The sequence below is a fragment of the Cebus imitator genome, unplaced genomic scaffold, assembly GCF_001604975.1.
Source record: "Cebus imitator isolate Cc_AM_T3 unplaced genomic scaffold, Cebus_imitator-1.0 Scaffold399, whole genome shotgun sequence".
Taxonomy (NCBI): domain Eukaryota; kingdom Metazoa; phylum Chordata; class Mammalia; order Primates; family Cebidae; genus Cebus; species Cebus imitator.
The window spans coordinates 808728-832818 of record NW_016107714.1 but is presented as its reverse complement, the minus strand read 5'-3'; the positions used below and the strand labels follow the sequence as shown (position 1 = coordinate 832818).

Below are 24091 nucleotides of genomic sequence, written 5' to 3'. Positions count from 1 at the left end.
GCTGGCCGGGAAGAATGGAGGGAGAAGGCGGAATGTGGGAGGGCTGAGGGAGATGTGGGAGGGACGACTGGAGAGCGGGGAGAAAGCGGGGTCCAGCCTACCCTGGCCGAGCGTTTTTTTTGGGGGAAGTCCTAGGACTGATCTCCAGGACCAGCTCTCTTCTCCCAGCCCTTAGGGTCCTGCGCAGCCAAGGTAGGGGGAGTCACGCTACCCGCGGAGGGAGCGGAATAGGGGATGGAGAGGATGTGGAGGGACCAGAGAAAACGAGTGGTGTGGGCTAGAATCGAGGGGAAGCCACCCAACTGAGAGTCTGATTCTTGTCAAAGGGCAGTGAGACAGTACAGAGAGGAGGCACTTACTGGAGGCGAGGGCTCTGGGTGTTTTGAACGGGCAGCCAGGAGCGCCCTAAGGCAGGGGCTCCTCCGGGAGGCCTACTGCTGGGTCCCCAAGCCAAAATGTCCCCAGAACAAAGCTGCCTTGTTGGATTGATTGTTTGGGTTGGGGGAAGCATATTGGCAGGGGCTTGCTGTAGAGGGGTTGTTCTCAGCCCTAGACAGAGAAGGCCTTGGCTGAGGAGTCGTAGTGCCTGGCCCCCGGTTGCCCAGTGACAGCGATGGTGGTGTTGGCAGAAGGCTTGGACAAGCCTACCCCATCCCCCGCCCAGCCTTGAGGCCTGGCCCTCCTGGGCCTCTTGACCCTGCAGGGCATCTGAGACCCTGTGTCCTGGGGAGGGTTGCAGCAGGTTCTCCAGGCGAGCTTCGGTGCCAGCCTTCCCTGCCTAGGAATCTGCTGGGGTAGGACTCTGGGCTCCCATTCAGGGGATCTGTGATCCCAGGGCCGCCTAGGGCCCCCTACGTGCCTCTCTGCACAATCAGTACAGCTGTCTGTCCTCTGTCTGGGTAAATGGGGTCATCTGGATCCCTCCCACGTCCGCCCCTTGGCTCTTGTCAGTCCCTCTCCTCCTCACCCGCAGTGTGCTTGGTTCCCCTATGCTGAGTGCTTGGTTCTTTCCCTATCACCTTCTTCCCATTGTCTCTCTCCTCTGCATCTTTCTGTTTTTCTCTCTCTCATTCCCACAGTCTCCATTCCTCTCACATCCTGTCTGTCTGGGTCTTCCTCTCTGCGTGTCTCTTGGTCAGTCTCTATCGCTTTTCCTTGACCCTTCTCTGACACTCTGTCTCTCATAGCTGTCTCTTATTTCTGGGTCTCTCAGGCTGTGCCTCTTTGACCTGTGCCTCTGCCCTTAAAAATGTGTTTCTCTCCCTGTCTCTCTTGGTCCCTGGGGCTCTTTCTCTCCTGCTGTCCCTCACTGTCTCTGGTCTTACTCACTGTCCGTTTTCCTTTCATTACTTCTCTCTCTCTTTCCAACTCTGGGCCTCATTCAATCTCAGTTTCTCTCACACACTTTCTCTCTGGGGCACCCAGGCCTTCCCTGCCATGCGACCTGTCAGTGTCTGGCAGTGGAGTCCCCGGGGGCTGCTGCTGTGCCTGCTGTGCAGCTTGTGCTTGGGGTCTCCGTCCCCTTCCACGGACCCTGAGAAGAGGGCCGGGAGCCAGGGGCTGCGGTTCCGGCTGGCTGGCTTCCCCAGGAAGCCCTACGAGGGCCGCGTGGAGATACAGCGAGCTGGTGAATGGGGCACCATCTGCGATGATGACTTCACGCTTCAGGCTGCCCATGTCCTCTGCCGAGAGCTGGGCTTCACAGAGGCCACGGGCTGGACCCACAGTGCCAAATATGGCCCTGGAACAGGTGAGCAATGATCCAGGCGTATCCTAGGCATTACTTAAGTGTGACCAAAGTACAGGGAGAGGGAACACCAGGATGGCGCAGCCACAGGGACACAGGACACCAAGAACAGCCAGATTGAATAAACCTTTGGATGACAAACCAAGCAACAAGTTAATTCCCAGAGCTGTGTGACCTTAGGCTAGTCAGTGCTTTCTCTGAGCCTCAGATGCCCTGTGGGCAAAATGACTGGATGATGTCTAAGTTCTTTTCTGCTGCAAAAGTATGACCCTACTAAACCATACACAAAACAGCCCAGATACAGGTGAGCCCTGTACAACTAAAGTACAGTTGGTTTCATGGGATGCTAAGAGCAGGTAAATGATATCTGGATGTCCCAAAGTCACAAAGGGTCACAGACACTGCAGCTAACAAAATCAGGTTACAGGCCAGAGCTAAAACTAACAAGCTGGCACTGTCTAAGGACAAGTATAAAATCTAGGACAAGTATGAGTGTGGGTGGTGGGGGCTTAAGAGCAGTTTCCTAGGTGAGGCCTAGGACTGCTCCCACGGTATGAACCCACAGTGGGATTGATGGACAGAAGTGGGGCAACCTGCAGCTGATCCCCAACTTCCCACTGGCTAGACCACCTGTGGAATTAAGTGTCATTTGTAGATGCTGTGTTTTAAGAGGGACAGTAGAAAATGGAAATACATTCAGAGGAGAGCTGCCTTGATGTGAAAGATTCAGAAGCCAAGTTTCAAGGAGGAATTGCTGAAGAACCAGGGGATTGATATGAAAAGCCTTGCATAGCAATGATGTAATGGTTGTTTTCAAATATGCGAAGGACTGTCATGTGGCTGAGGGATTTTTCTGGTTGGCACCAAAGGACTGAATCAGATGTAGTGGGAGAAAGTCATGAAGAGTCACAGGGACTTTGATGGTTACACAGTCTGGTGGGGCAGGAGCTAGGTGTCTCCGCAGCAGCTGGGTAAGTTCTATCGGGATGTGAATGAGAGGTCCTTGAACATTCTAGGACAGATGACCTTTGAGGCTTCGCCCAAGTCTGAGAGGAAGTCAGCGATACTCAACAGGCTTCAGGCTGGGCGTGGTGGCTCAGGTCCATAATCCCAGCACTTTGGGAGGACAAGGCAGGTGGATTACCTGAGATCAGGAGTTCGAGACCATCCTGGCCAACATGGTGAAACCCTGTGTCTACTAAAAATACAAAAATTAGCCAGGTATGGTGGCACACGCCTGTAATCTCACCCACTTGGGAGGCTGAGGCAGGAGAATTGCCTGAACCTGGGAGACGGATGCTGCAGCGAGCCAAGATCATGCCTGCACTTCAGCCTGGGCAGATCCCATTACAAAAAAAAAAAAGACAGAAAAGACAGGGTTCAGACAGAGAGAAGAGAGGAACAAGGAGGGGCTATATGACAGCGCAGACAGGGTGGGCACATGGGAGAATGCAGGTTGAGATGGAAGGATCTTAGATGTCGAAGCCTCACAGATAGGTCAAACTCCTAAACCCCCATGTATTGGCTGTGTGGTCTTAGGCAAGTTACTTAGCTTCTCTAAACCCCAGCTTCTTCACATAAAAGGGTGTTTTGGCAGCTGTGTTCTAAGAATGATCACATATGTCCACACCATAGCAAAGCACCTGGCACACAGTAGGTACCTGATTAATTGTAGCTATCATTGAATGGGTAGAAACTGATCAGAACTTCAAGGTTGATTCTTGCTTTTTGTTTGTTTTTTTTACCCTATCAGGTTCTTGAGTATCCCCAGATCACACCAATCTTCCGTCAATCTTATGCCCCCTTCCTATTCCCTGCCAGGGTCTCCTGTCCCTACTCCATCGCTTATCATACCAGAAAGAAGGGATCATCATGGCCAAGTGGGAGGCCTCAGCACTCACTCTTCCCAACATCCCCATTACTCCCCATCCTCCCTCCCCAAGCCTCTCTGTCCCCTCCTCTCCCCTTCCACAGGCCGCATCTGGCTGGACAACCTGAGCTGCCGTGGGACTGAGCAGAGTGTTACTGAATGTGCCTCCCGGGGCTGGGGGAACAGTGACTGTACCCACGATGAGGACGCTGGGGTCATCTGCAAGGACCAGCGCCTCCCTGGCTTCTCGGACTCCAATGTCATTGAGGTCTGCGGTTCCTAGACATACACACACCACCCAGGCTGGCCAGAGAGGACTGTGGGGTGGTTAGGGGAGATATTAGAGGGCGGTTACCCCTGGGGGATCATTTGGATTGGTGGGAAGCTTAGAAAAGCAAATGATAGAGTTCCCAGATGCTGTAAAACCCAGCAGGGTTTTTAGCATTCACATTCAAGGGGTTAAACCTGGCATGAGCCTCTGCAGTTTCATCCCTAGTCACCCCGGGGCACCTGGTGCTCTCCTTCTCAAATGTTCCTGCTCTCCTGGGACATCTCCCTTCTGACTTTCTCCTCCTTCAAAGCCATTTCCTTTCTGAAGTGCTCCCTCCTCCTCCAGGTACAGGGAGGTGCTCCTTCCTAGTGCTCTGAATCTGGGAGCATAGCACATCATTGGCCTGCTGGCTGCAGGAGAGTCCACATGGTGGACTGCGACCAACATGGTCTCTCTCAGCCCCACCTTGGGCCCATCCTGCCCCTGGGTTTACAGCAGGCACACCAAGCAGGCTTCCTTAAGGGTGGCAGGACACATAAAAGGTGCTGGGACTCTTTTCCTGCTTGTGGCCCCGTCCCCAGGTAGAGCATCACCTGCAAGTGGAGGAGGTGCGAATCCGACCTGCCGTTGGGTGGGGCAGACGACCCCTGCCGGTGACCGAGGGGCTGGTGGAAGTCAGGCTTCCTGACGGCTGGTCGCAAGTGTGCGACAAAGGCTGGAGTGCCCACAACAGCCACGTGGTCTGCGGGATGCTGGGCTTCCCCAGCGAAAAGAGAGTCAACGCGGCCTTTTACAGGTGAGAGGCTTGGGCGCTGGGTGGCCAGGCTGGGTTTGGGGTGCTCCCTGGGGAATGGCCCTGGGAGACATCTGAGCGAGTCCGGGGCACTGGGGACCCGGAGGTTGGGATGCGTGGGAAAATACGGAGGCTGTTGCAGAGCTGGAGAGTTGGGAAATCTTGTAGGACCACTAAGGGAGCCCGAAGGAAGTACTTGAAATGGGAACCAGTGAGACTCCCGCTTTCTCAAGGCTGAGCCGGGGCGACGCCCGGGCGGGCAGGCGGATTCCTCCTACGAGGCCACTCCCAGGCCCTGGGGCAATTCCAGCTGCCCGCCCCTGGGAGGCGGTGTCTGGGTGTGTCCCGCGGGCTGGGCAGGCAGGGACCCGGGGACTGCGGCCGCGTGGTGGCCGGGGCTGGGCTGTCCAGGAGAGCAAGTGTGAGCGTGCGAGCGTGCGAGCCCTCGGGACTCCTGGAAGTCCTGGAAGTTTCCCAGAATCTCCTTCAGCAAGGCCCAACCTCTCTACCTGCTCTGGAGCCCTGGGGTCCACTCCAGCTTCCAGAGAAAGGGAAATGTTACCCTGGGGAACTGCCTGTGCTTAGCGTCTCCCTTTCCTTGATCATCTACTTTGACCTTTTTGAGAAACTGCCATTGACAGCCAGACATTTATTTGGAAATTTGTACAACCTCTCTCTGTAATCTATTTTGCAAAGCCAAAAATTCTCCCTTTCTTCAGTGGTTCCTTAGATCAGTATTGCTGAAAGGCCTCTTGATGTCAGAATAGCTTTCCGCAGGTACACTGCTTCAGATAGGGTCTGATACAGACAACCACTATAGAAATCCTCAACCCCAACTGAAGCCTGCTCGGATTGCACTGTCTTCCCGCTGCGGCAGCTTCCTGCTGCTTATACTGAACCTGTCATCACCTACAACCAGTTCAGGTCTTCCCTGTGCTTCCAACTGATAGAGCAGCCTTTTCCAACCCAGGTGTAGGTGACATTTACCCTATTACATTTGTTTTGATACATAATTTAGAAACCATAAAAAAGTCTTGATGATCCCATGAGATTATCTTGAATCCTGATGTGACTTTCCATCTGTCATCCCTCAGCCTCCTCTGGCTTCATTCAAATGATTAAAAGTTGTTGTGGAAATGTTTAAAACCAAAGTCTAACTCTTCTTGCAAAATGTGCCTCCAGATTTTCATCAAGCTTCTAATCATCAGCTGTAAAATATGTTCCTTCCATCAATTGAGAAGAAACAGAACACTTCAATGATATAACCAACATTTCACCTTATCTATCTATATATTTCTTATCAGTAATGAAATCCTGGGAAATTTTGTTAGTCGTTGATAACATCCAGATACGCGATTCTCCGTCTTTCCAATTTAGTATTCCTGTCAAAAAAGGAAACCATAGTAGTTTGAGCCTATTTTTACTGAAATCCTTTTAGGTCTCTAAGAATTGCCATATTTTTTCCTAAATGCTCACAAACTTCTATTTAATAATTTAGTCTAGAATATTACTTAAGTGTAGATTGAGGAATTGAGGAATCCGTTTTCTCTTTTTCTTTTTTGAAAGTCAGGATATTATCCAATCTCCAGTCTTTTCCACACTTGCTCACACTTTCTTCGCGTTGGCTCTGAGGCTCATCTGAAATGCCTTTCAGTACTGAGGAGTGTACTTCATCTTGTCTGGTGTCTCAAACCACTTTAAAACAACCATGTGCTGTGCCTCATTCATCCATCTTGGGGCTGCATTTCCTGCTCTGTGCTGCTTACCTTCCCTAATTTAAACCCCAGGTTCTGAAAGATGTATAGAATTTAAATAGACGTTTCCAGTGAAGAGGATAGCCTGAATAGAGGTGTAGAGATCCATTCATCCAGTATTTACTTACTGAGATCTTACCGTGTGCCAGGTACTATTGTAGTCGTTAGCCATGGCTCATGCCTGAAATCCCGGCACTCTGGGAGACCAAGGTGGAAGGATTATTTGAGCCCAGAAATTCAAGACCAGCCTGGGCAACATGGTGAGACCCTATCTCTACAGATAATTTTTTTTTTTTTTTTTGAGACGGAGTTTCACTCATGTTACCCAGGCTGGAGTGCAATGGCGCGATCTCGGCTCACCGCAACCTCCACCTCCTGGGTTCAGGCAATTCTCCTGCCTCAGCCTCCTGAGTAGCTGGGATTACAGGCACGCACCACCATGCCCAGCTAATTTTTTGTATTTTTAGTAGAGACGGGGTTTCACCATGTTGACCAGGATGGTCTCGATCTCTTGACCTCATGATCCACCCGCCTCGGCCTCCCAAAGTGCTGGGATTACAGGCTTGAGCCACCGCGCCCGGCCCCCAGATAATTTTTAAAAAATAAAATTAGCCGAGCATGGTGGTGCATGCCTGTGGTCTCAGCTACGAGGGAGGATTGCTTGAGCCCAGGAGGTCAAGGCTGCAGAGAGCCATGATCATGCCATTACACTGCACCCTGGGCAGCAGAGCAGGACCCTGTCTCAAACAGTAAATTAAGTCAATAAATAAGTGGTCAAGGAAGGCCTCTTGGAGAAGGCATCATCTGAGAAAAGATTTAAAGGAGGTGACGGCACAAGGTATGCAGACCTCTAGATAAACATTTCCAGGAAGAGGGATCAAAAATGAAACTATTCTGGGGTATATGTGTGAGTGTGTGTGTGTGTGTGTGTGTGTGTGTGTGTAGTGGGTTAGGGCAGAAGTCATTCTTGTCTTTCTCTTGGAGGCCACTGTGGCTGGAGCTGAGTGAAAAAGAAGAAAATGGTAGGAGATGCAGTGTAGGTGGTGGATCAGAAAAGAATGGGGAGCCAGATCCTGTGGGCCATCTGGGAGAGGCTGGCTTTTGTTCTGTGGGAGATAAGGAACCACTGGAGGGTTTGGAGCAGAGGTGCGACATCGGGCTTCCTGTTTTTTTAAGTACTACTTTCACTGCTTTGTTAGGAACAGACTGTGAAGGAAGCAGTAGAGGCAGGAAAGCAGGTGGCTACTTAGGGGGCTGCTGTCTTCTGAAAGCCACGTAAAGAAAGTGAAAGGTGATGGTGACCAGTGAAAGTGGTGAAAATGATCAAGTTTTGCAGATAGTTGAAGGCAGAGCAATAGGATTTGCTGATGGATTCAGTGTGGTGTGAGAGAGAGGAATTAAGGCTCTTTCTAGGTTTTTGGCCTTAGCCAAATATGGAATTGGCCTCACCTGATAAGGAAGACAATGGATGGCACATGTTTTGTGGGGAGACTAGCTTGGGGTGGAGGGAAGAAACTTGGTTTTAGACCTGTTAAATCTGAGATTCTTTAAGACATTGAAATGGTGAGGCTAAGTTAGCCAATTTAATATAGGACTCTGGAGTTCGAGTAAAACATATAAAGTCCTAAAACTGGACAACATCACCAAGGAGTGAATGTAAATTTAAAAGACACAGAGAGAGTGGCCCAGAGACTAAACCTTGGGGATATTAAATATTTAAAAGTCAGAAGGTAAGATGAAATGCAAACAGTGAGGTGAGGTAGAAAGAAAACCAGGGAAGTGTGGTGGCCTGGGAGCCAAGTAAAGTGCTTCAAAGAGGAGAGAGTGACCAGCTGAGTCAGTGCTGCCCAGACCTAAAAACATGAGGACTGAGAAACAAATGCTGGATTTAGCAACAGGGAAGTCACTGTTGGCCCCAACAAAGATAATAATGAATGGCGTATATTTGGAAGACAGTAAGTTAGCAAGAGTAGGTTTAAACTGAGAAATAGTAGAAGATCTGGATAAAGGGAGGCCAGAAAATGGACTGCTTTAGGTGCCAAATTGGAGAGTTTGACGTTTGCCTTATAGAACAATTACAAATAAAGGTATTTGTATGGGACAAGAATAAAGCCAGTGTTTTGAAAGTTTGTCTGATAGTAATGGATGAGGAGAGGCCAGTCTCGATGCAGTAAGACCAGTTAGGAGATTTTTCTAAAACTGAAGCTTATCAGGAGGGTAACAACAAAGATGGAGGAAAATGAATAGATGTAGGATAACTGATAGAACACAGAGAATGAGAGAAGAGACACCTAAAATGATTCCGATGCTCCCTGAGAGAAGGATGGTACCAGCAGCTATCTTGGGGCTTCAGGTTAACATGAACTAGCTTTAGAGATGGGCCATCCTTGGAAAGTTTGAGATGCAGGAATTGTCCCCAGGTATGCAAAGCCAAAATAATTTGTAGAGATCAGGAATATTTGTTGGACATATCAGAATCTCATACTTAGTCTGGGATAGGAAGGCTAGGGAAAGAGATACACTAAAGCACGGCCATTCATGGGGAAAGAGACTGCGGGAGCCCTGGGAGATTCTGTGGTGGGAATATGACAAGTCAGGCCCAGCAGAGGGAGCCTTCTCACAGGTGATACCATTACGAAAGACAGGCAAGATAGTTGTAAACTACTCTCCCCTCCTTAGGGAAAAAAAAAATCTGCTGGCTTTTAGAGGAAGTCAATAAGATTTAGGAAATGAGAAAATCAAAACCTGCTGTATGAATCATTTTTCAATTTATTTTGGTAGTTCTACCCTACATGTAAAAGTTGTAGAACTTTAGAATAAGAAAAGAATGTACAGAGTGCTCACTTTGGCAGCACATATACTAAAACTGGAACAATACAGAGAAGATTAGCATGGCCCCTGCGCAAGGATGACACGCAAATTTGTGAAGCATTCCATCTTTTTCAAATAAAAAAAAAAAGAATGCACAGATAATTGAACTATTTACTGCTCTTTTACAGTTGAAATTGAGGCTCTAGGAGCTTCAATGCTATTTAAGAAGTCACTCTTCTAGTTCATTTCAGTTTGGCAGATGTTTATTGAACTCCTATTTGCCAAGCACTGAGAAAGGTGCTGAGAATACAAAGGTGAATAAATGACAAGAGACGTAATTAGGCTACAGATTATAGGCCATCATAAGGACCCGGGTCCTTATGATAAAAGGATTGGGAAGCCATTTAAGTTTGGTTTGGTTTTTTCTGTTGTTTTTTGTTTGTTTGTTTTTGTTGTTGTTTTGTTTTTTAAGAGGGAGTCTGGCTCTGTTGCCCAGGCTGGAGTGGGGTGGCACGATCTCTGCTCACTGCAACCTCTGCCTCCTCAGGTTTAAGTGATTCTTCTGCCTCAGCCTCCCAAGTGGCTGGGACCACAGGTACCCACCACCACACCCAGCTACATTTTGTATTTTTAGTAGAGAAGGGGTTTCACCATGTTGGCCAGGCTGGTCTTGAACTCCTGACCTCAAGTGATCCACTCACCTCGACTTCTCAAAGTGCTGGGATTACAGGCAGGAGCCACTGTGCCTGGCCATTGAAGTGTTTTAATGGGGAGGGCTGTGAGATGGCATGATCAGGTTTGTAACTCCAAAAGATCATTTTGAATCTATTTCTTTTTTTTTTTGAGACAGAACCTTGCTCTGTTGCCCACGCTGGAGTGTAGTGGTGCGATCTTGGATCACTGCAGCCTCTGCCTTCCAGGTTTAAGCAATTCTCCTGCCTCAGTCTCCCAAGTAGCTGGGATTACAGGCACATGCTACCACGCCCAGCTAATTTGCTAATGTTTTGTATTTTTAGTAGAGACGGGGTTTCTCCTTGTTGCCCAGGCTTGTCTTAAACTCCTGACCTCAAGTGATCGGCCCACCTCGGCCTCCCAAAGTTCTGGGATTACAGCCATGAGCCACTGCTCCCAGCCTTTGACTCTTATTTCTGAGAATGGTCGGGAGAGGAGCAAGAGTGAACAAATTGGAGACATATTTAGGAAGTAAAATTGACAGGACTTGGTTATTGATTGACTTTGGAATCCAAGAAAGGGAAAAGTCAGGATTGACCCCTAGGTTTCTGGAGTGAATTTTGCTGAGATAATTATCTGTATTTTTTTTTTTTTTTTTGGACCTACATGACATTTTAGATGACTTTCAGAACTCTACCTAGGAACATCAAGAAGGCAATGAACTATACAAGATTATGAATACACTAGGTATGAATTTCATAATATTAAATGGCCTGCGCTCCCCAGTCAAACCAAGTTAACACCTTTGGATATTCAGCCTTGGTTCTTGGTCCTAGTCCAGTGGCATCAGGCCTGGGCAATGCCAGAAGTCTTTCTCAAAGAGAACATCTAGAAGAAAAAGACACAGTAGCCTCCCTAGGCCTGACTCAGGCTAGTTCTCCCTCCTAGCCTGGTCAGTCTGGCAATCCTAACAATGTTCCCCTTAGCCCTCCAGCAAGGTTTAACATTAACATCTGGACCCAGGAGTCCTTTCTCGCCATCTGCTCTAGCTCATTTCTGAGGGTGCTTGTATAGAGACACTGTCCTGAGTCCACGGCCTTCACTTCTGCTCACCCACCGGGTCACGTGCTGATGAAGCCAAGCAGCTATGAAAGCTTGGGTCTCAGGAGTATCTGATGTTATAATGTCCTGCCACCAGGAAGCTTTCTGACTGCTAGAAGAGAAATCTTGCTCCTGGTCCTAGTTGCACCAGCCTTTTCCACTTGGTTCTACACTGATCTTGACTACTGTTGTCTTATCCTCACAGAAAGTTGAGGAAGCGAGTGGCCAAAGCCTCGGCCCGACGCCCCAAGCCCCTTGGAAGGTAATGGGGCAAGAGCCCCGGGACCTCCTGCTCACCCTGCAGCCCCAGGAGGTGGATGGATGGATAGCAGCCTATCCATGTCCATCCCAGAACCCAAACTGATGGATTAGGGATGTGAGCAAAATGGCTGTTTCTGCGGGGAGGTGAAGGAAGCAGGCATGGGGATGGGCAACCTTTGATCTTAGGGAACACAAGGCAGAAGTAATGTAGGAGCGGCTGAGAAGCATCCCGTCTTTACACGTTCCCCAAATAGCTTGAACTTCAGCCTCAGCCACCTTCATTCTTCTTCCTTCCTGTCCCCCATCACCTCCCTTAGTTCACCCACATTCCCATTCTCTCCCCCTCCACCTTTCCTCTTCCCTTCTCCAGTTCCCAACTCCCCCACCTGGATTGATATCACTAGATTTCCCATCACTGTTGCTGAATCCAGAGAGCAGCATGAATTCCTGAGATGCAGTTCAATGGTGTTTGGCAGACAGTGGATGCGGAAAATCTGGCCATCCCTCACTTTTCCCATCCCCATGCTGCGCATGAAGGGTCCTTCCCAGAAACAGAAAAATAACCTTCTACCTTTCCTGGGCCACATACGTAACCTCTGCCTCCACCAACTTCCTTCTCCTTTTTGCAGACCAGTCACCAAGCTTAAAGTCAAACCCAAACCCCGAGTGGGCAGGGGGCCAAGCAAAAGGTAAATAAAATTCAGGTTGGGTGGAAAGGAGAGCATGGAGTTACCGGGCTGTGGTCAGGGAGGGGGGGTCCAGGATGCCCATGTGGCTGAAAGAGCTGACCAAGAGGAGGAGCAGCAGCAGCTCTTAGAAATCACCTCCCGGGCATTTACCAAAGTATTCCATAAGACTGGCCCTTACCTTGGTCTCTGGGGATCCGCTTGTCCTAGGGTTTGTCGTTTTTCACTCACTGACTACCTCATTCCACATACTTACTTATCTTCCCCTGGTGAGTTTCAGGAGGCAACCTGGGCTTTTCTCCTTCAGACGCCATACTTGCCTCTCCTGTAAGAGGTTACATTTGCCTAAAGGATCAGTGTTCCCAAATCAAATACTTTATTTGATTAATTGTCAAAAATAAGTGCCACCAGCTTACCCAAGATGGAGTGAAACTCAGGGTCCCCGTTGAAGCCTTTACCAGGAATGCAGTCAGATTGACAGCCCCTGCCTCCCTGACTCATTTTCCAGTTAGACTCCCAGTTCCCTCATCTTGCTCCTGGGCTCCTTCAGAACTCATAGAATTAGGAAGCTTCCAGCCCCTGTAAGTACATCTAACTTGTCTTCAAAAGGCAGTTTGCACATTAAAAACCTCTATGATAACTTCAACAGGGACTGAAGTATTGAGAATTCATCCCTTTCTCACCTCCTGTCCTCAACAAGTACTAGTCTCACCCAGTGGTCCCCTGATAGCCCTCATTCCCCAGCTTCTCGCTCTGGTGGTTTCAAAGGATCTCAAGAATTTGGGGATGTTCTTGTAGTGCCCTACTAGCTTAGGATCATCTTTGCCCAACGTGGCCATACTCCAGCCTTCTCCGACCCCCACATTAAAGCACACAGTGCCATTTTTATTTTGTTCATTGTAGACAAAGGACATGAAGATGTTTAGAAGATAGATGTCTTCTTCCTGTGATGGCCTTGTTGACTTTCACTTTCAGCCAAACAGGACTCTGTGAGAATGTCTGATCTCTTAGATCTTCAGGATCCATTTATCCTGAGCTTCTAAAGGTATTCTGTAAACACAGACTTCCTTTGTTTTGTTTATAAATGTTTCCTCCTTCTGTGTCTTCCTAGCCAATGGCTTCAAGTCATCATATTCCGTCCTTCCTCTGACATCAAGTGATAGGGCACAGTACTGCGATAATGCATGACCACATCAGCTTCACAGGCTAATTCCACCAACCCCAGAGCTCATCTTCCCTTCCTCTGCGGACCTAACCCAGCTGTTCTGGGCTGAGTGTACTACTCTCCTGCACATGCCTCATTGCAGTTTCTCATTCCACTGGTGTCGACAAACAAGTCCCTCCATTCTCTCAAACATCTTGCCAGCATTTCCAAGCTTTAGCGTCTATAGTTCAGTCCTATTATCCTATTCAGATGGCTTTAGGACACTGTTATGTTCAAATTGCAGAAACATGGACAACCTTTTTAAAGACTTACACAGCTCAGGTCCTGAGATGTCTTTGCCATTTTGTTGTTCACATCCACCTTCTTTCTCTGGTCATGTATTCCCTCAAACTTTGACCTGTCCTGCATTTATACATCTTCATTCTTGCATATGCCAGTCCCAGTTTTCCTGTGTCTACCTGCTGGTCTGTCCTTGCTGTGTCTGCCCCTCCAATCTGTCCTGCAGAGTCTCTGGCCTCTGCGGAGCCATGTAGATGGAAGACTTCCTCAGTCCTTTGCATCCTGACTCATTCAGTTATTCTGGTCTCAGCATCACACAAGGACTTGCTTGCCTTCGCTTTTCAGGGTTCCTGTTTGTGTCAGCCACTCCCTCCTGACCATTTCTTCCAACTGGAAAGTCCTGATTTCCCATTCCCTGAAGCCTTAGCCTCAGCGTCCTTTAGAGCCAGCAGGCTGAAACCAAGTCGAGACTAGCCATTCTTCCCTTAGGGTTGTTCTGCTGTAGGAGGTCCCCAAGGATGCTCCTGTCTGGGTAGTTGAGGCTCCCTCAGCCTGGAAACTCAGCAATCCCTTTGTCTCTGCCGAGGGAAACACAAAAGAGGGAAGAAGAGGGGATAAATGGTCACAAAAGGGTTGGGGGCATGGTAGAGGCATGAAGTGGGAGGAGGGTTGTGGGGCCAAGAGGCAGGAGCATTGTTTTACCCTACTGCAACTCACTCCTGTCCTCCTAGGCTGCTGGCCCAGCGGCAGCAACACTCCTTTGGTCTGCATGGGGTGACGTGCGTGGGCACGGAAGCCCACCTCTCCCTCTGTTCCCTGGAGTTCTATCGTGCCAATGACACCACCAGGTGCCCTGGGGGGGCCCCTGCGGTGGTGAGCTGTGTGCCAGGCCCTCTCTACGCACCGTCCAGTGGCCAGAAGAAGCAACAACAGTCGAAGCCTCAGGGGGAGGTGTGTGAGACAGTGACTATGACCTTTCCCACCCCAGGTGGAGAACCCCTAGCCTGGCAACCCCTGAGTAAGCACAGCCCTGACCTGTGAGGAGAGGAGCCTTCCAGGGGGCGGGCCATAGCCCTGATACCCACTCCCTCCCACCAAAGTCTCACTCATCTCCCGAGTCTGCTTAGCCTCTCTATGCAGATGTTGCTACTCACCTCTGTTGGGCACTTCTCTCTTCTATAGGGCCGTGTCCGTCTGAAAGGTGGGGCCCACCCTGGAGAGGGCCGGGTGGAAGTCCTAAAGGCCAGCACATGGGGCACAGTCTGTGACCGCAAGTGGGACCTGCATGCAGCCAGCGTGGTGTGTCGGGAGCTGGGCTTCGGGAGTGCTCGAGAAGCTCTGAGTGGCGCTCGCATGGGGCAGGGTGAGGCAGCATGGAGGTGGGAGGGAGGGGGAAGGAGGTACACGGTCCTGGGAGGCACATTCCTTGGGAAGGTTAGGAGTCCCCTGGGCAGACATATATGCTTAGTTACAACTTCCTGATCTTTGCCATCTGGCCCTAGGCATGGGTGCTATCCACCTGAGTGAAGTGCGCTGCTCTGGACAGGAGCTCTCCCTCTGGAAGTGCCCCCACAAGAACATCACAGCTGAGGATTGTTCACATAGCCAGGATGCCGGGGTCCGGTGCAACCTACCTTACACTGGGGTGGAGACCAGGGTCAGTCATACTCTCCACCTTGGCTGAGGTGTCTCTTTAATCCTATCCAGTCCTGGCCTCCAATCTGCAGCCTGATTGCCCCCAGCCCATTGCCCTAGACCACTGCCATCCTGCAGCTCCCACCTGACCCATCACTTGCTAGTCCATTGTGCACCTCTAAGTCATGCTTCAGCCACATCTATGCTACCAACTCCCACCACCTCACCCCAAAGCTTCCTCCAGTGCTTCCATTCTGTGTCACTACAGATCCGACTCAGTGGGGGCCGCAGCCAACATGAGGGGCGAGTCGAGGTGCAAATAGGGGGACCTGGATCCCTTCGCTGGGGCCTCATCTGTGGGGATGACTGGGGGACCCTGGAGGCCATGGTGGCCTGTAGACAACTGGGTCTGGGCTACGCCAACCACGGTCTGCAGGTGAGTGTGAAGGAGAGGGAGCCGAGGCTGTTGTCTCAAAGCCTGAGTTTTGGGCTGAGGACTGAGGAAGGAGTCTCTTGGCCCAAGATGCTGGATCCTGGGCCTTAGAGAAACATCTGCGTATGTCCCCAGGAGACCTGGTACTGGGACTCTGGGAATATAACAGAAGTGGTGATGAGTGGAGTACACTGCACAGGGACTGAGCTGTCCCTGGACCAGTGTACCCATCATGGCACCCACCTCACCTGCAAGAGGACAGGGACCCGCTTCACTGCTGGAGTCATCTGTTCTGAGAGTGAGTGAAGGAGGGGATGATGCAAGCCAGGGAAGGGAGGCTCTGGGCCACCCCTTTGCAGGGAGAAAGAGGGCTGTAATCTGGAGGGGCACTCCTTTCCCATAGAAAACCAGTCTCACACGCCAGGGAGGGATGGAAGCACCCCACTCTGTGAAGTCAGCAGTGACTTCTAACACCCCCTTCCTTTCTTGGTGCAGCTGCATCAGATCTGCTGCTGCACTCAGCACTGGTGCAGGAGACCGCCTATATTGAAGACCGGCCCCTGCATATGTTGTACTGTGCTGCAGAAGAGAACTGCCTGGCCAGCTCAGCCCGCTCAGCCAACTGGCCCTATGGTCACCGGCGTCTACTCCGATTCTCCTCCCAGATCCACAACCTGGGACGAGCTGACTTTAGGCCCAAGGCTGGGCGCCACTCCTGGGTGTGGCACGAGTGCCATGGGTGAGAGGGTAGGGAGTCAAACAGAAGGGCAAGGCCACGGGGGATGGTACAAACCTTTTGGGGGCAGAGAAGGAAACAGAAGTTTCCTTGTCCCCACAGGCATTACCACAGCATGGACATCTTCACTCACTACGATATCCTCACCCCAAATGGCACCAAGGTGGCTGAGGGCCACAAAGCTAGTTTCTGCCTGGAAGACACTGAGTGCCAGGAGGGTGAGTAGGGGCCTGAAGTGGACTACATGGTGTCCATCGCATAGCCCTTCCTTAGACTGACACATGCGAATCCCTCTAGATGTCTCCAAGAGGTATGAGTGTGCCAACTTTGGAGAGCAAGGCATCACTGTGGGTTGCTGGGATCTCTACCGGCATGACATTGACTGTCAATGGATTGACATCACAGATGTGAAGCCAGGAAACTACATTCTCCAGGTACCTGGAGTCTGCGGCTTCCAGACAGATGAGTGGGAGAAGTGTTAAAGACACTTTTGGATTTGAGGATTGTCACTGGGTTAAGTGACCTTTCTCTCGCTCACAGGTAGTCATCAACCCAAATTTTGAAGTAGCAGAGAGTGACTTCACCAACAATGCAATGAAATGTAACTGCAAATATGATGGACATCGGATCTGGGTGCACAACTGCCACATCGGTATTTGATGGGAAGAGCAACCCAGGAAGATTAGGGGATGGGAGGGAAAAATGTTCATTCTCTTTTTCTGTAACTTGTTTCTGTATCTTTCTACCCTCCTCTGGAGCTCTCAGTCCCTCTACTTCTACCCACCCTTCTCCACAGTGGGTCTCTCTGCCTCCCTCTGTGCAGGACATCTCCCAAATTGCCTGTCCAATCTGCAGGTGATGCCTTCAGTGAAGAGGCCAACAGGAGGTTTGAGCGCTACCCTGGCCAGACCAGCAACCAGATTATCTAAGTGCTACCACCCTCTGCAAACCACCACTGGCCCTTAATGGCAGGGGTCTGAGGCTGCCATTACCTCAGGAGCTTACCAAGGAACCCATGTCAGCAACCGCACTCACTGGACCATGCACTATGGATGTGGAACTGTCAAGCAGAACTTATCACCCTCCTTCAGAGGCCAGCTGTCAGTATCTGTGGCCAAGCATGGGGAATCTTTGCTCTCAGGCCCAGCACCGAGCAGAGCAGAGCACACCACACCAGAAAGAGCAGCACCTGACTAACTGCCCACAACAAAAGATGGCAACAGCTCACTGTCTTGAATAGGAAGGTCAGGATGGTCAGCTCCAGTATCTCCCCTAAGTTTAGGGGGATACAGCTTTACCTCTAGCCTTTTGGTGGGGGAAAAGATCCAGCCCTCCCACCTCATTTTTGACTATAATATGTTGCTAGGTATAATTTTATTTTATATAAAAAGTGTTTCTGTGATTCTTCAGAGCCCAGGAATCAGTGCTGGTGGTTAGAGGGACCTGCCCCCACTGGTTCATTAAACCCTCTGTCCCGGTGCCCTCAAGCCTCAGCCAGGAAGGCAGGAAGAAATCAGAGTAGGAGCCTCATACTCTTGCTGATCTGTTCATTCTGTGATCTCAGGGGTCACATATAATGTCAGTGTTTCTCGTCCCCGCCGGATCCGCAATGCCATCTTGGGTTGGGTTCTAACAGCTTCATAAATATCTTCAGCACTACGTGCCACCTTGTCCCCAATGGCCAAAATCACATCACCAGGCCGCAGGCCAGCCCTACAGAGAAAAACGGACAGAGAGAAAGGAAGGAATAGAAAGCCCAGTTCGAGGACACATGCACACCTCGCCCATCCCCATCTCACACTGAAGCCTCTCCCTCACCGGTGTGCAGGGGAGCCCAGGATGACTTTATGGATGAGTACACCATACCGAACATCGGGAAACCTTGGATCTCGAAGCTGTAGTTCAGCAAGGATGCTGAAAGTACACAGATCACCCTATTAGCCAGATCTAGGCATTCTCCCCATCCTGAGTTCACCTCAAGTCTCTTATCAACACATTGACAAATGTATGGACAGGACATGAGCTAGGTACTACAAAATATAATGGCCACTCACTTTCTGTCTTCTAGCAGTTAAGAGCAACATGTACATAAAAGATGTACACCACATGAGGGCACCAAATGACAAACACTGTTAAATCAATAGCATTAATGTCACTCTAGAATGCTAAGAGAAGATTTAAGGAGAAAGAAACTGAGCCTATAAAAGGATGGATGTGATATTAACCATATAAAACAAGAACAGCATAAATAAAACAACATGGGAATAGGAAATCAAGTTGGCTGAGTATTCATATAAGAAGGTTTAACAGCCAGGTCTAGAAAGTTGATTTACAGACAGATGGAAAATGGCCCTTAAATGCCAAGTTAATGGATTGAAGCCTTGAAATCAAAGCAGTAACAGGATGAAATAAATCTGGTGACAGGTGTGCAAAGTGGAGTGGGATAAGAAAGTCAAGATGATGAAGGGGGACAGCTCTTGTGATTGTTCCAAGTGTGATGCAGTTCATTTTAGATAACGACAGAAATGAGAACAAAGCTCAACAGAGGTGCCAGGGGCCCACCTCTGATTACACTGGTTACATTACATGTCACTATCCCTAAAGCTCATACCTGGGAGTCAGGGTCAGCATCATCACCCCAATGTAGCAGTGTCGGGCCCCATTGATTCCACACGAGGAATCTGTGACAGAGGGACAAATGAGTCCCACCCAGCTACATCCTTCCTTCCCCTACCCTCCTCTCCCAATAGACCACCCTTCAGCAAGTCCCAATGAATGCCCCTCGCCTATTTCCCACCCATCATTTTAAAGGAACCCATTTCCCCATAAGCCAGGCTCACTTTCCTGTTCCCCACGACGCAGAAATTCTCGAAGGCGATCAGAAGGGATAGCAAAGGAGATTCCAGCTGTGACCTTCATGGTGTTCACTCCAATCACTTCTCCATCCTGCAGGGACAGAGCCCCCTGTTCCCTAGCCCAAACAGATAGTAGGGGATGGGGGCACCTGAACAAAAGTAGCATCAAGTGTTGGGGAAATCTGATTGGATGTTGAAAGATAGCCAATAAAGAACTGCTCAGAAACTTGACCAAACATCTTTGAATTAGGGAAAAACCACCCTTCCCACACTGACCTGGGGCAGGGATTCTTGGAAGGAAGGATGTCCCACTCACCAGGTTAACCAGGGGACCTCCAGAGTTTCCAAACTGCAGAATAAGGACAAAACATGAAAGAGATCTGGGGATTCTAAGTCTGGGGGCATACCAGGATGTAGGTGCTTTCTCCAAATTTTCTTCTTTCTCAGCCCATGAATGAGTGGCCACATTTTTGCAGCCTAAGGTCTGTATATAGTATCATCCAACATATATCAGTTGGTGCTTGTACCACAAAGCCTCTTCCCCCTCCCCCATCATTTGTCATTTCTTTCCTATCAGGACGCACATCAATAGCTGCATCAGTCTGAATGTATTCCACATTGGTTTGGGGGAGTCCCAGGTCTCTGGCTGGACGCTGAGCAGAGCTAACAATGCCGGATGTGATCGTGTTCTGCAGTGCAAAGGGACTTCCCATGGCAACAACAAACTCCCCTTGACGGACCTCAGATGAGCATCCAAGAGGCAACGTGGGGAGAGGATCCTAAGGGAGAATGGGTATAAGAGACCTGTCATCTGGAGATGCGAGCAAATAAGCGGCTCCAACCAGAACTGGCCTACCTAAGACCCTACCTTAGTCTGAATCCTCAGCGTTGCGATGTCTGCCACGGGATCCACAGCTGTGACGATGGCCTCATACGTGTCGCCGCTAAGCAGTCTCACACGGACTTTGCGCCGATCAGCCACCACATGGGCGTTAGTGACAATGAGCCCATCAGCAGCCACCACGAATCCTGAGCCGTTCGAGATAGGGATTTCGCGGCCCGAGAAAGGGTGCCTGGAATGGAGGGAAAGCACGGATAAGAGGAAGCTCTGACCCCTCCTACCCGCCCGCCCTCCGGCCCGTGGCTTCAGTGCCTCCTGGTCTACCCCTACCATTACCGGTCCAGGATCTCGATATAGACAACGGCAGGTGCTGTCTTCTCCACCACATCTGCGATGAAGTTGTACTGACTCCGGGGAGAGGTGGGAGGCGAGCCAGGGACTTCGGCGAGGACGGCCGGTGGACCCCGACCCCCGCCCCACAACAACAACAGCACTGCCCCCCCGGCGCCCAGCGCCACCGCCAGCCACGCGCGCGAACGGCTTCCAGAGTTCCCAGAGGCCTCCTGGGTCCTGGTATCTGGGGTCCCCGCAGTCAGTTGTTCCCGAGGATCCGGGGTCCGAGACGTCAGACGTACTCGGGGTTCAGGGACCCCAACAGACAACCGGGCCCGGAGACTGGGGGTCCCATAAGTCACTCGGTCCCGGGGGTCCGAAGTTCCTGACGTCAGCAGAGCCCGGAGGTCAGGGGTCAACAGGGGTCTCTTCCCCCAGCGAATACCCCCCAAAGCCCGCCATGCCCGGAGGATCCAGCCTGCACCCCGCCCCGCCCTCAGCGCAGCCATCAGCTCCGCCTCGGCTGCCTCCTCGCCCGCCCTACTCAGAGGCGGCACCCAGGACGCGAGTAAGCGGACAGTAGGATGCAGGGCACGCTGGTACTTGAAGTCCTCCAGAAGTGCACGCCGGAACCAGGATTCCGGGAGGCCGCCTCCTCCCCATCCCGCGAATGCCGGGAATTGTGGTCTCCGCAGGACCTGAGTTGTGAGACGGCCCAAGGGGCTGCGGGGCATGCTGGGACTTCTAGCCCTTCCGGGGCGCCTCAGGACTTCAGGTCCAGTCACCCCGGGCGAATGCCCAAAGACTCCGCCTTCCCAGGAGCCCTTGCGGCCAGACGCGAAGATGGCGGCAGCGACGGCCGGGCGCTCCTGAAGCTGCAGTTATGGAGCTTCCCTCAGCGCCGGGGCCGGAGAGGCTCTTTGACACTCACCGGTAAGAGCCCCGGCGGGAAGAGGCCGATCCTCGCATCTTCTTGGCCTTTGGTGCCCGATCACTTCGCCTCTCGCCCCCAGGCTCCCGGGTGACGGCTTTCTGCTGCTAGCACTGCTGCTCTACGCGCCGGTCGGGTTCTGCCTCCTCGTCCTGCGCCTCTTTCTCGGGATCCACGTCTTCCTGGTCAGCTGCGCGCTGCCAGACAGCGTCCTTCGCAGGTTCCGACGCAGGCGTTTGGGTAGTGTCAGGGCTGGGCCTGGCCCGAAGACACACAATCACCACCTCCTGTGTCCCCAGGTTCGTAGTGCGGACCATGTGTGCGCTGCTGGGGCTCGTGGCCCGGCAGGAGGACTCTGGACTCCGGGATCACAGCGTCAGGGTTCTCATTTCCAACCACGTGACACCTTTCGACCACAACATAGTCAATCTGCTCACCACCTGTAGCACCGTGAGTGAGAGCGAGGCCGAGAGCGCCACGGGGCGGTTCCCTGGGGCCCAGCTGAAGGCCCCCAGTCCCCATTCGCGTTCCCCATGGAGGATATTGACCCTTACCCTAACCCTGATTCTCCACCCCACATGTCAGTTTTTCTCATTTTCCTCAATTTTTTTTCATCTTGCTTTCTCTTCTCCTGGTTCCCAGCCTCTACTCAATAGTCCCCCCAGCTTTGTGTGCTGGTCTCGGGGCTTCATGGAGATGGATGGGCGGGGGGAGTTGGTGGAGTCACTCAAGAGATTCTGTGCTTCCACGAGGCTTCCCCCCACCCCTCTGCTGCTATTCCCTGAGGAAGAGGCCACCAATGGCCGGGAGGGGCTCCTGCGTTTCAGGTGGGTTTAGCACAGGTATCGGGTGGTCAAGCTTGTGGGCCCTTGAGTTTTTACAACCTTCTTCAGCCCTTAGCCCCCAACATCTCTAGTTCATTTCCTTTCTGTCTACTTTTCTTTCTTCTGAATCCCTTCATTCTTCAATTATCTACTTGTAGAGTTTGACAGTTGCCTGTTTTAAGGCAGGTATGAGCTACTGACTAGGCTGGCTGGATTCCCATCCTACTTTCTCCTTCCTCTTCTAGTTCCTGGCCATTTTCTATCCAGGATGTGGTACAACCTCTTACCCTGCAAGTTCAGAGACCCCTGGTCTCTGTGGTGAGTGTGTGTTGAACAGGGAATCTCTGGGGCTTGGAGGGGAACATTCCCATTCCAGGCCCTGGCTCAGGCCTCACTTCATGCCCTCCCCTCAGACGGTGTCAGATGCCTCCTGGGTCTCAGAACTGCTGTGGTCACTTTTCGTCCCTTTCACGGTGTATCAAGTAAGGTATTAACTGCCCTCATATTTTGATCACTGGGGAGAGGCTCATCTCAAGGTCAAGGAAGTAGTGGCCTCTGCCCTGTCCATTTGTAGATCTTTTAATATCAAGGTTCTACCACAAAGGCAACAAAAAGTATATACTATTTTCCCACCCTCACCATGCAAAGAGGTACCAAAGTGGGGAGCAGTGACAACCTTTACCCTGGGTGCCCACAACATAGCCCTGGATTGTTTTTTGCAGGTGGCTTCGTCCTGTTCATCGCCAACTAGGGGAAGAGAATGAGGAGTTTGCACTCCGTGTACAACAGGTGGTTGGATATACAGGCAGGGTGGAGATGTGGTCCCTGCTTAGGAGAAGGGGGAGGAAAGCTTGAGATCTTGACACTTCCAGTTTTCCAATTCTCCCTAGCTGGTGGCCAAGGAATTGGGCCAGACAGGGACACGGCTCACTCCAGCAGACAAAGCAGAGCACATGAAGCGACAAAGACACCCCAGATTGCGCCCCCAGTCAGGTATGTGGTCTCTATACATACACCTTTTGGGGTTTTTTTTGTTGTTTTTTTTCCCCAGCCTACTGTGATTCCTCCCCTATTCCTGTGCTAGTTAGCCTCTCCTTCTCTGAGTTCTCTACTTAACAAAATTTCTTTTCTTTTTTTTCTTTTTCCACAGCCCAGTCTTCTTTCCCTCCCTCCCCTGGTCCTTCTCCTGATATGCAGCTGGCAACTCTGGCTCAGAGAGTCAAAGAAGTTTTGCCCCATGTGCCATTGGGTGTCATCCAGAGAGACCTGGGTATGGGAAAGGGTGGCTCTACACAGGGAGATGGGCACAGGGAGGAAAAGTGGGTTGTGAAGGAAGAAAGTGAACAGGGAGTAGACTCCCTTCTCTTTTCCCCCCAGCCAAGACTGGCTGTGTAGACTTGACTATCACTAATCTGCTTGAGGGAGCCGTAGCTTTCATGCCTGAAGACATCACCCAGGGAACTCAGTCCCTACCCACAGCCTCTGCCTCCAAGGTGAGATATAGAAAATGGTCAGGTCCAAGACTTGGGGTGAGGTGGGGGCAGGCTACCTACTCCCTTATCCCTGATTTTTCATTTTTGATCCTGAGACCCTAGCATAGTGCCTCTCTTGCAAAGTAGGCATTCGATGCATGTTTAATCATGATGACTCCGCAAGCCCTCTGACATTGTGATCACCTCAGTTCCCCAGCTCTGGCCTGGTGACCCCTCAGCCAACAGTCCTAACATTTGCCAAGTCTTCCTGGGCCCGGCAGGAGAGCCTGCAGGAGCGAAAGCAAGCACTATATGAATATGCAAGAAGGTGAGGGGGTTAGAGGACAATGAATAGGATGGGGAAAATTGGAGAATGAAGTTATGGAGCAACTATGGCAAAACCTGAATAATGTCTTTCCCTATGCCCCACAGGAGATTCACAGAGAGACAAGCCCAGGAGGCTGACTGAACTCAAAGGAACAGGATGGCACCCAGAGCCGCAGGACGGAGACTGGGGGCAGCCCTCACCCAACTCACAACAGGCTGGATGAGTTGGTGGGTTGTAAAAAGGGAAGGATGAGGCTCCCCCAATATCACATTAAATTCATGGTTTTCATTCAA

At 50.9% G+C, this 24091-nt stretch overlaps 3 protein-coding genes and 1 non-coding gene across 13 annotated transcripts; 3 read left to right on the top strand and 1 right to left on the bottom strand.

Annotated features, from left to right (window-relative positions):
- Positions 1 to 66: 66 nt before the first annotated feature.
- On the top strand, positions 67 to 17634 carry LOXL3 (lysyl oxidase like 3). Of its 3 annotated transcripts, XM_017508749.2 has the most exons (14): positions 67 to 192; positions 1426 to 1750; positions 3722 to 3885; positions 4470 to 4684; positions 14142 to 14361; positions 14593 to 14773; positions 14913 to 15067; positions 15314 to 15481; positions 15614 to 15776; positions 15974 to 16217; positions 16317 to 16432; positions 16512 to 16648; positions 16755 to 16866; positions 17070 to 17625. In XM_017508749.2, exons 2-14 carry the CDS (start codon positions 1438 to 1440, stop codon positions 17141 to 17143), a joined length of 2262 nt encoding a protein of 753 aa, XP_017364238.1. In that variant the 5' UTR covers positions 67 to 192; positions 1426 to 1437; the 3' UTR covers positions 17144 to 17625. The 3 variants fall into 3 exon arrangements, with proteins under 3 accessions (XP_017364238.1, XP_017364237.1, XP_017364240.1); XM_017508748.2 differs by having other exon boundaries at positions 124 to 1750; positions 17070 to 17616; XM_017508751.2 differs by lacking the exons at positions 67 to 192; positions 1426 to 1750; positions 3722 to 3885; positions 14142 to 14361 and having other exon boundaries at positions 4527 to 4684; positions 17070 to 17634.
- Positions 9272 to 9378, top strand: LOC119468244. Its single transcript, XR_005196896.1, has one exon. It is a non-coding gene; the product is annotated as a U6 spliceosomal RNA (small nuclear RNA).
- Positions 17570 to 21351, bottom strand: HTRA2 (HtrA serine peptidase 2). Of its 5 annotated transcripts, none has more exons than XM_017508756.2 (8): positions 20247 to 21351; positions 19938 to 20142; positions 19654 to 19848; positions 19386 to 19418; positions 19055 to 19160; positions 18826 to 18895; positions 18033 to 18128; positions 17570 to 17927 (listed from the first exon to the last, which is right to left on the bottom strand). In XM_017508756.2, the coding sequence occupies exons 1-8, from the start codon at positions 20975 to 20977 to the stop codon at positions 17762 to 17764; spliced, it is 1602 nt and encodes a 533-aa protein (XP_017364245.1). In that variant the 5' UTR covers positions 20978 to 21351; the 3' UTR covers positions 17570 to 17761. The 5 variants fall into 5 exon arrangements, with proteins under 5 accessions (XP_017364245.1, XP_017364247.1, XP_017364244.1 ...); XM_037731449.1 differs by having other exon boundaries at positions 17572 to 17927; positions 19055 to 19178; positions 20247 to 21013; XM_017508758.2 differs by lacking the exon at positions 18033 to 18128.
- On the top strand, positions 21033 to 24091 carry AUP1 (AUP1 lipid droplet regulating VLDL assembly factor). Of its 4 annotated transcripts, none has more exons than XM_017508761.2 (12): positions 21033 to 21176; positions 21257 to 21394; positions 21474 to 21624; positions 21817 to 22001; positions 22244 to 22316; positions 22412 to 22485; positions 22721 to 22787; positions 22889 to 22991; positions 23149 to 23268; positions 23376 to 23491; positions 23680 to 23767; positions 23903 to 24091. In XM_017508761.2, exons 1-12 carry the CDS (start codon positions 21127 to 21129, stop codon positions 24019 to 24021), a joined length of 1284 nt encoding a protein of 427 aa, XP_017364250.1. In that variant the 5' UTR covers positions 21033 to 21126; the 3' UTR covers positions 24022 to 24091. The 4 variants fall into 4 exon arrangements, with proteins under 4 accessions (XP_017364250.1, XP_017364251.1, XP_017364248.1 ...); XM_017508762.2 differs by having other exon boundaries at positions 23680 to 23798; XM_017508759.2 differs by having other exon boundaries at positions 21048 to 21176; positions 21474 to 22001.

Bases quoted from the DNA above. Each gene is read 5' to 3' on its own strand.
- LOXL3 (XM_017508749.2), top strand. From the start codon at position 1,438: ATGCGACCTGTCAGTGTCTGGCAGTGGAGTCCCCGGGGGCTGCTGCTG. The intron at 3,886-4,469 runs GTCTGCGGTTCC...CCCCGTCCCCAG, and splicing joins CGGACTCCAATGTCATTGAG to GTAGAGCATCACCTGCAAGT. The intron at 15,482-15,613 runs GTGAGTGTGAAG...GTATGTCCCCAG, and splicing joins ACGCCAACCACGGTCTGCAG to GAGACCTGGTACTGGGACTC.
- AUP1 (XM_017508759.2), top strand. From the start codon at position 21,127: ATGGAGCTTCCCTCAGCGCCGGGGCCGGAGAGGCTCTTTGACACTCAC. The intron at 21,395-21,473 runs GTTCCGACGCAG...CTGTGTCCCCAG, and splicing joins CCAGACAGCGTCCTTCGCAG to GTTCGTAGTGCGGACCATGT. The intron at 23,492-23,679 runs GTGAGATATAGA...TGATCACCTCAG, and splicing joins CCACAGCCTCTGCCTCCAAG to TTCCCCAGCTCTGGCCTGGT.
- HTRA2 (XM_017508755.2), bottom strand. From the start codon at position 20,977: ATGCCCCGCAGCCCCTTGGGCCGTCTCACAACTCAGGTCCTGCGGAGA. The intron at 19,849-19,937 runs GTAGGGTCTTAG...ATTCTCCCTTAG, and splicing joins CGCTGAGGATTCAGACTAAG to GATCCTCTCCCCACGTTGCC. The intron at 19,419-19,653 runs GTGCGTCCTGAT...CTTATTCTGCAG, and splicing joins AGACTGATGCAGCTATTGAT to TTTGGAAACTCTGGAGGTCC.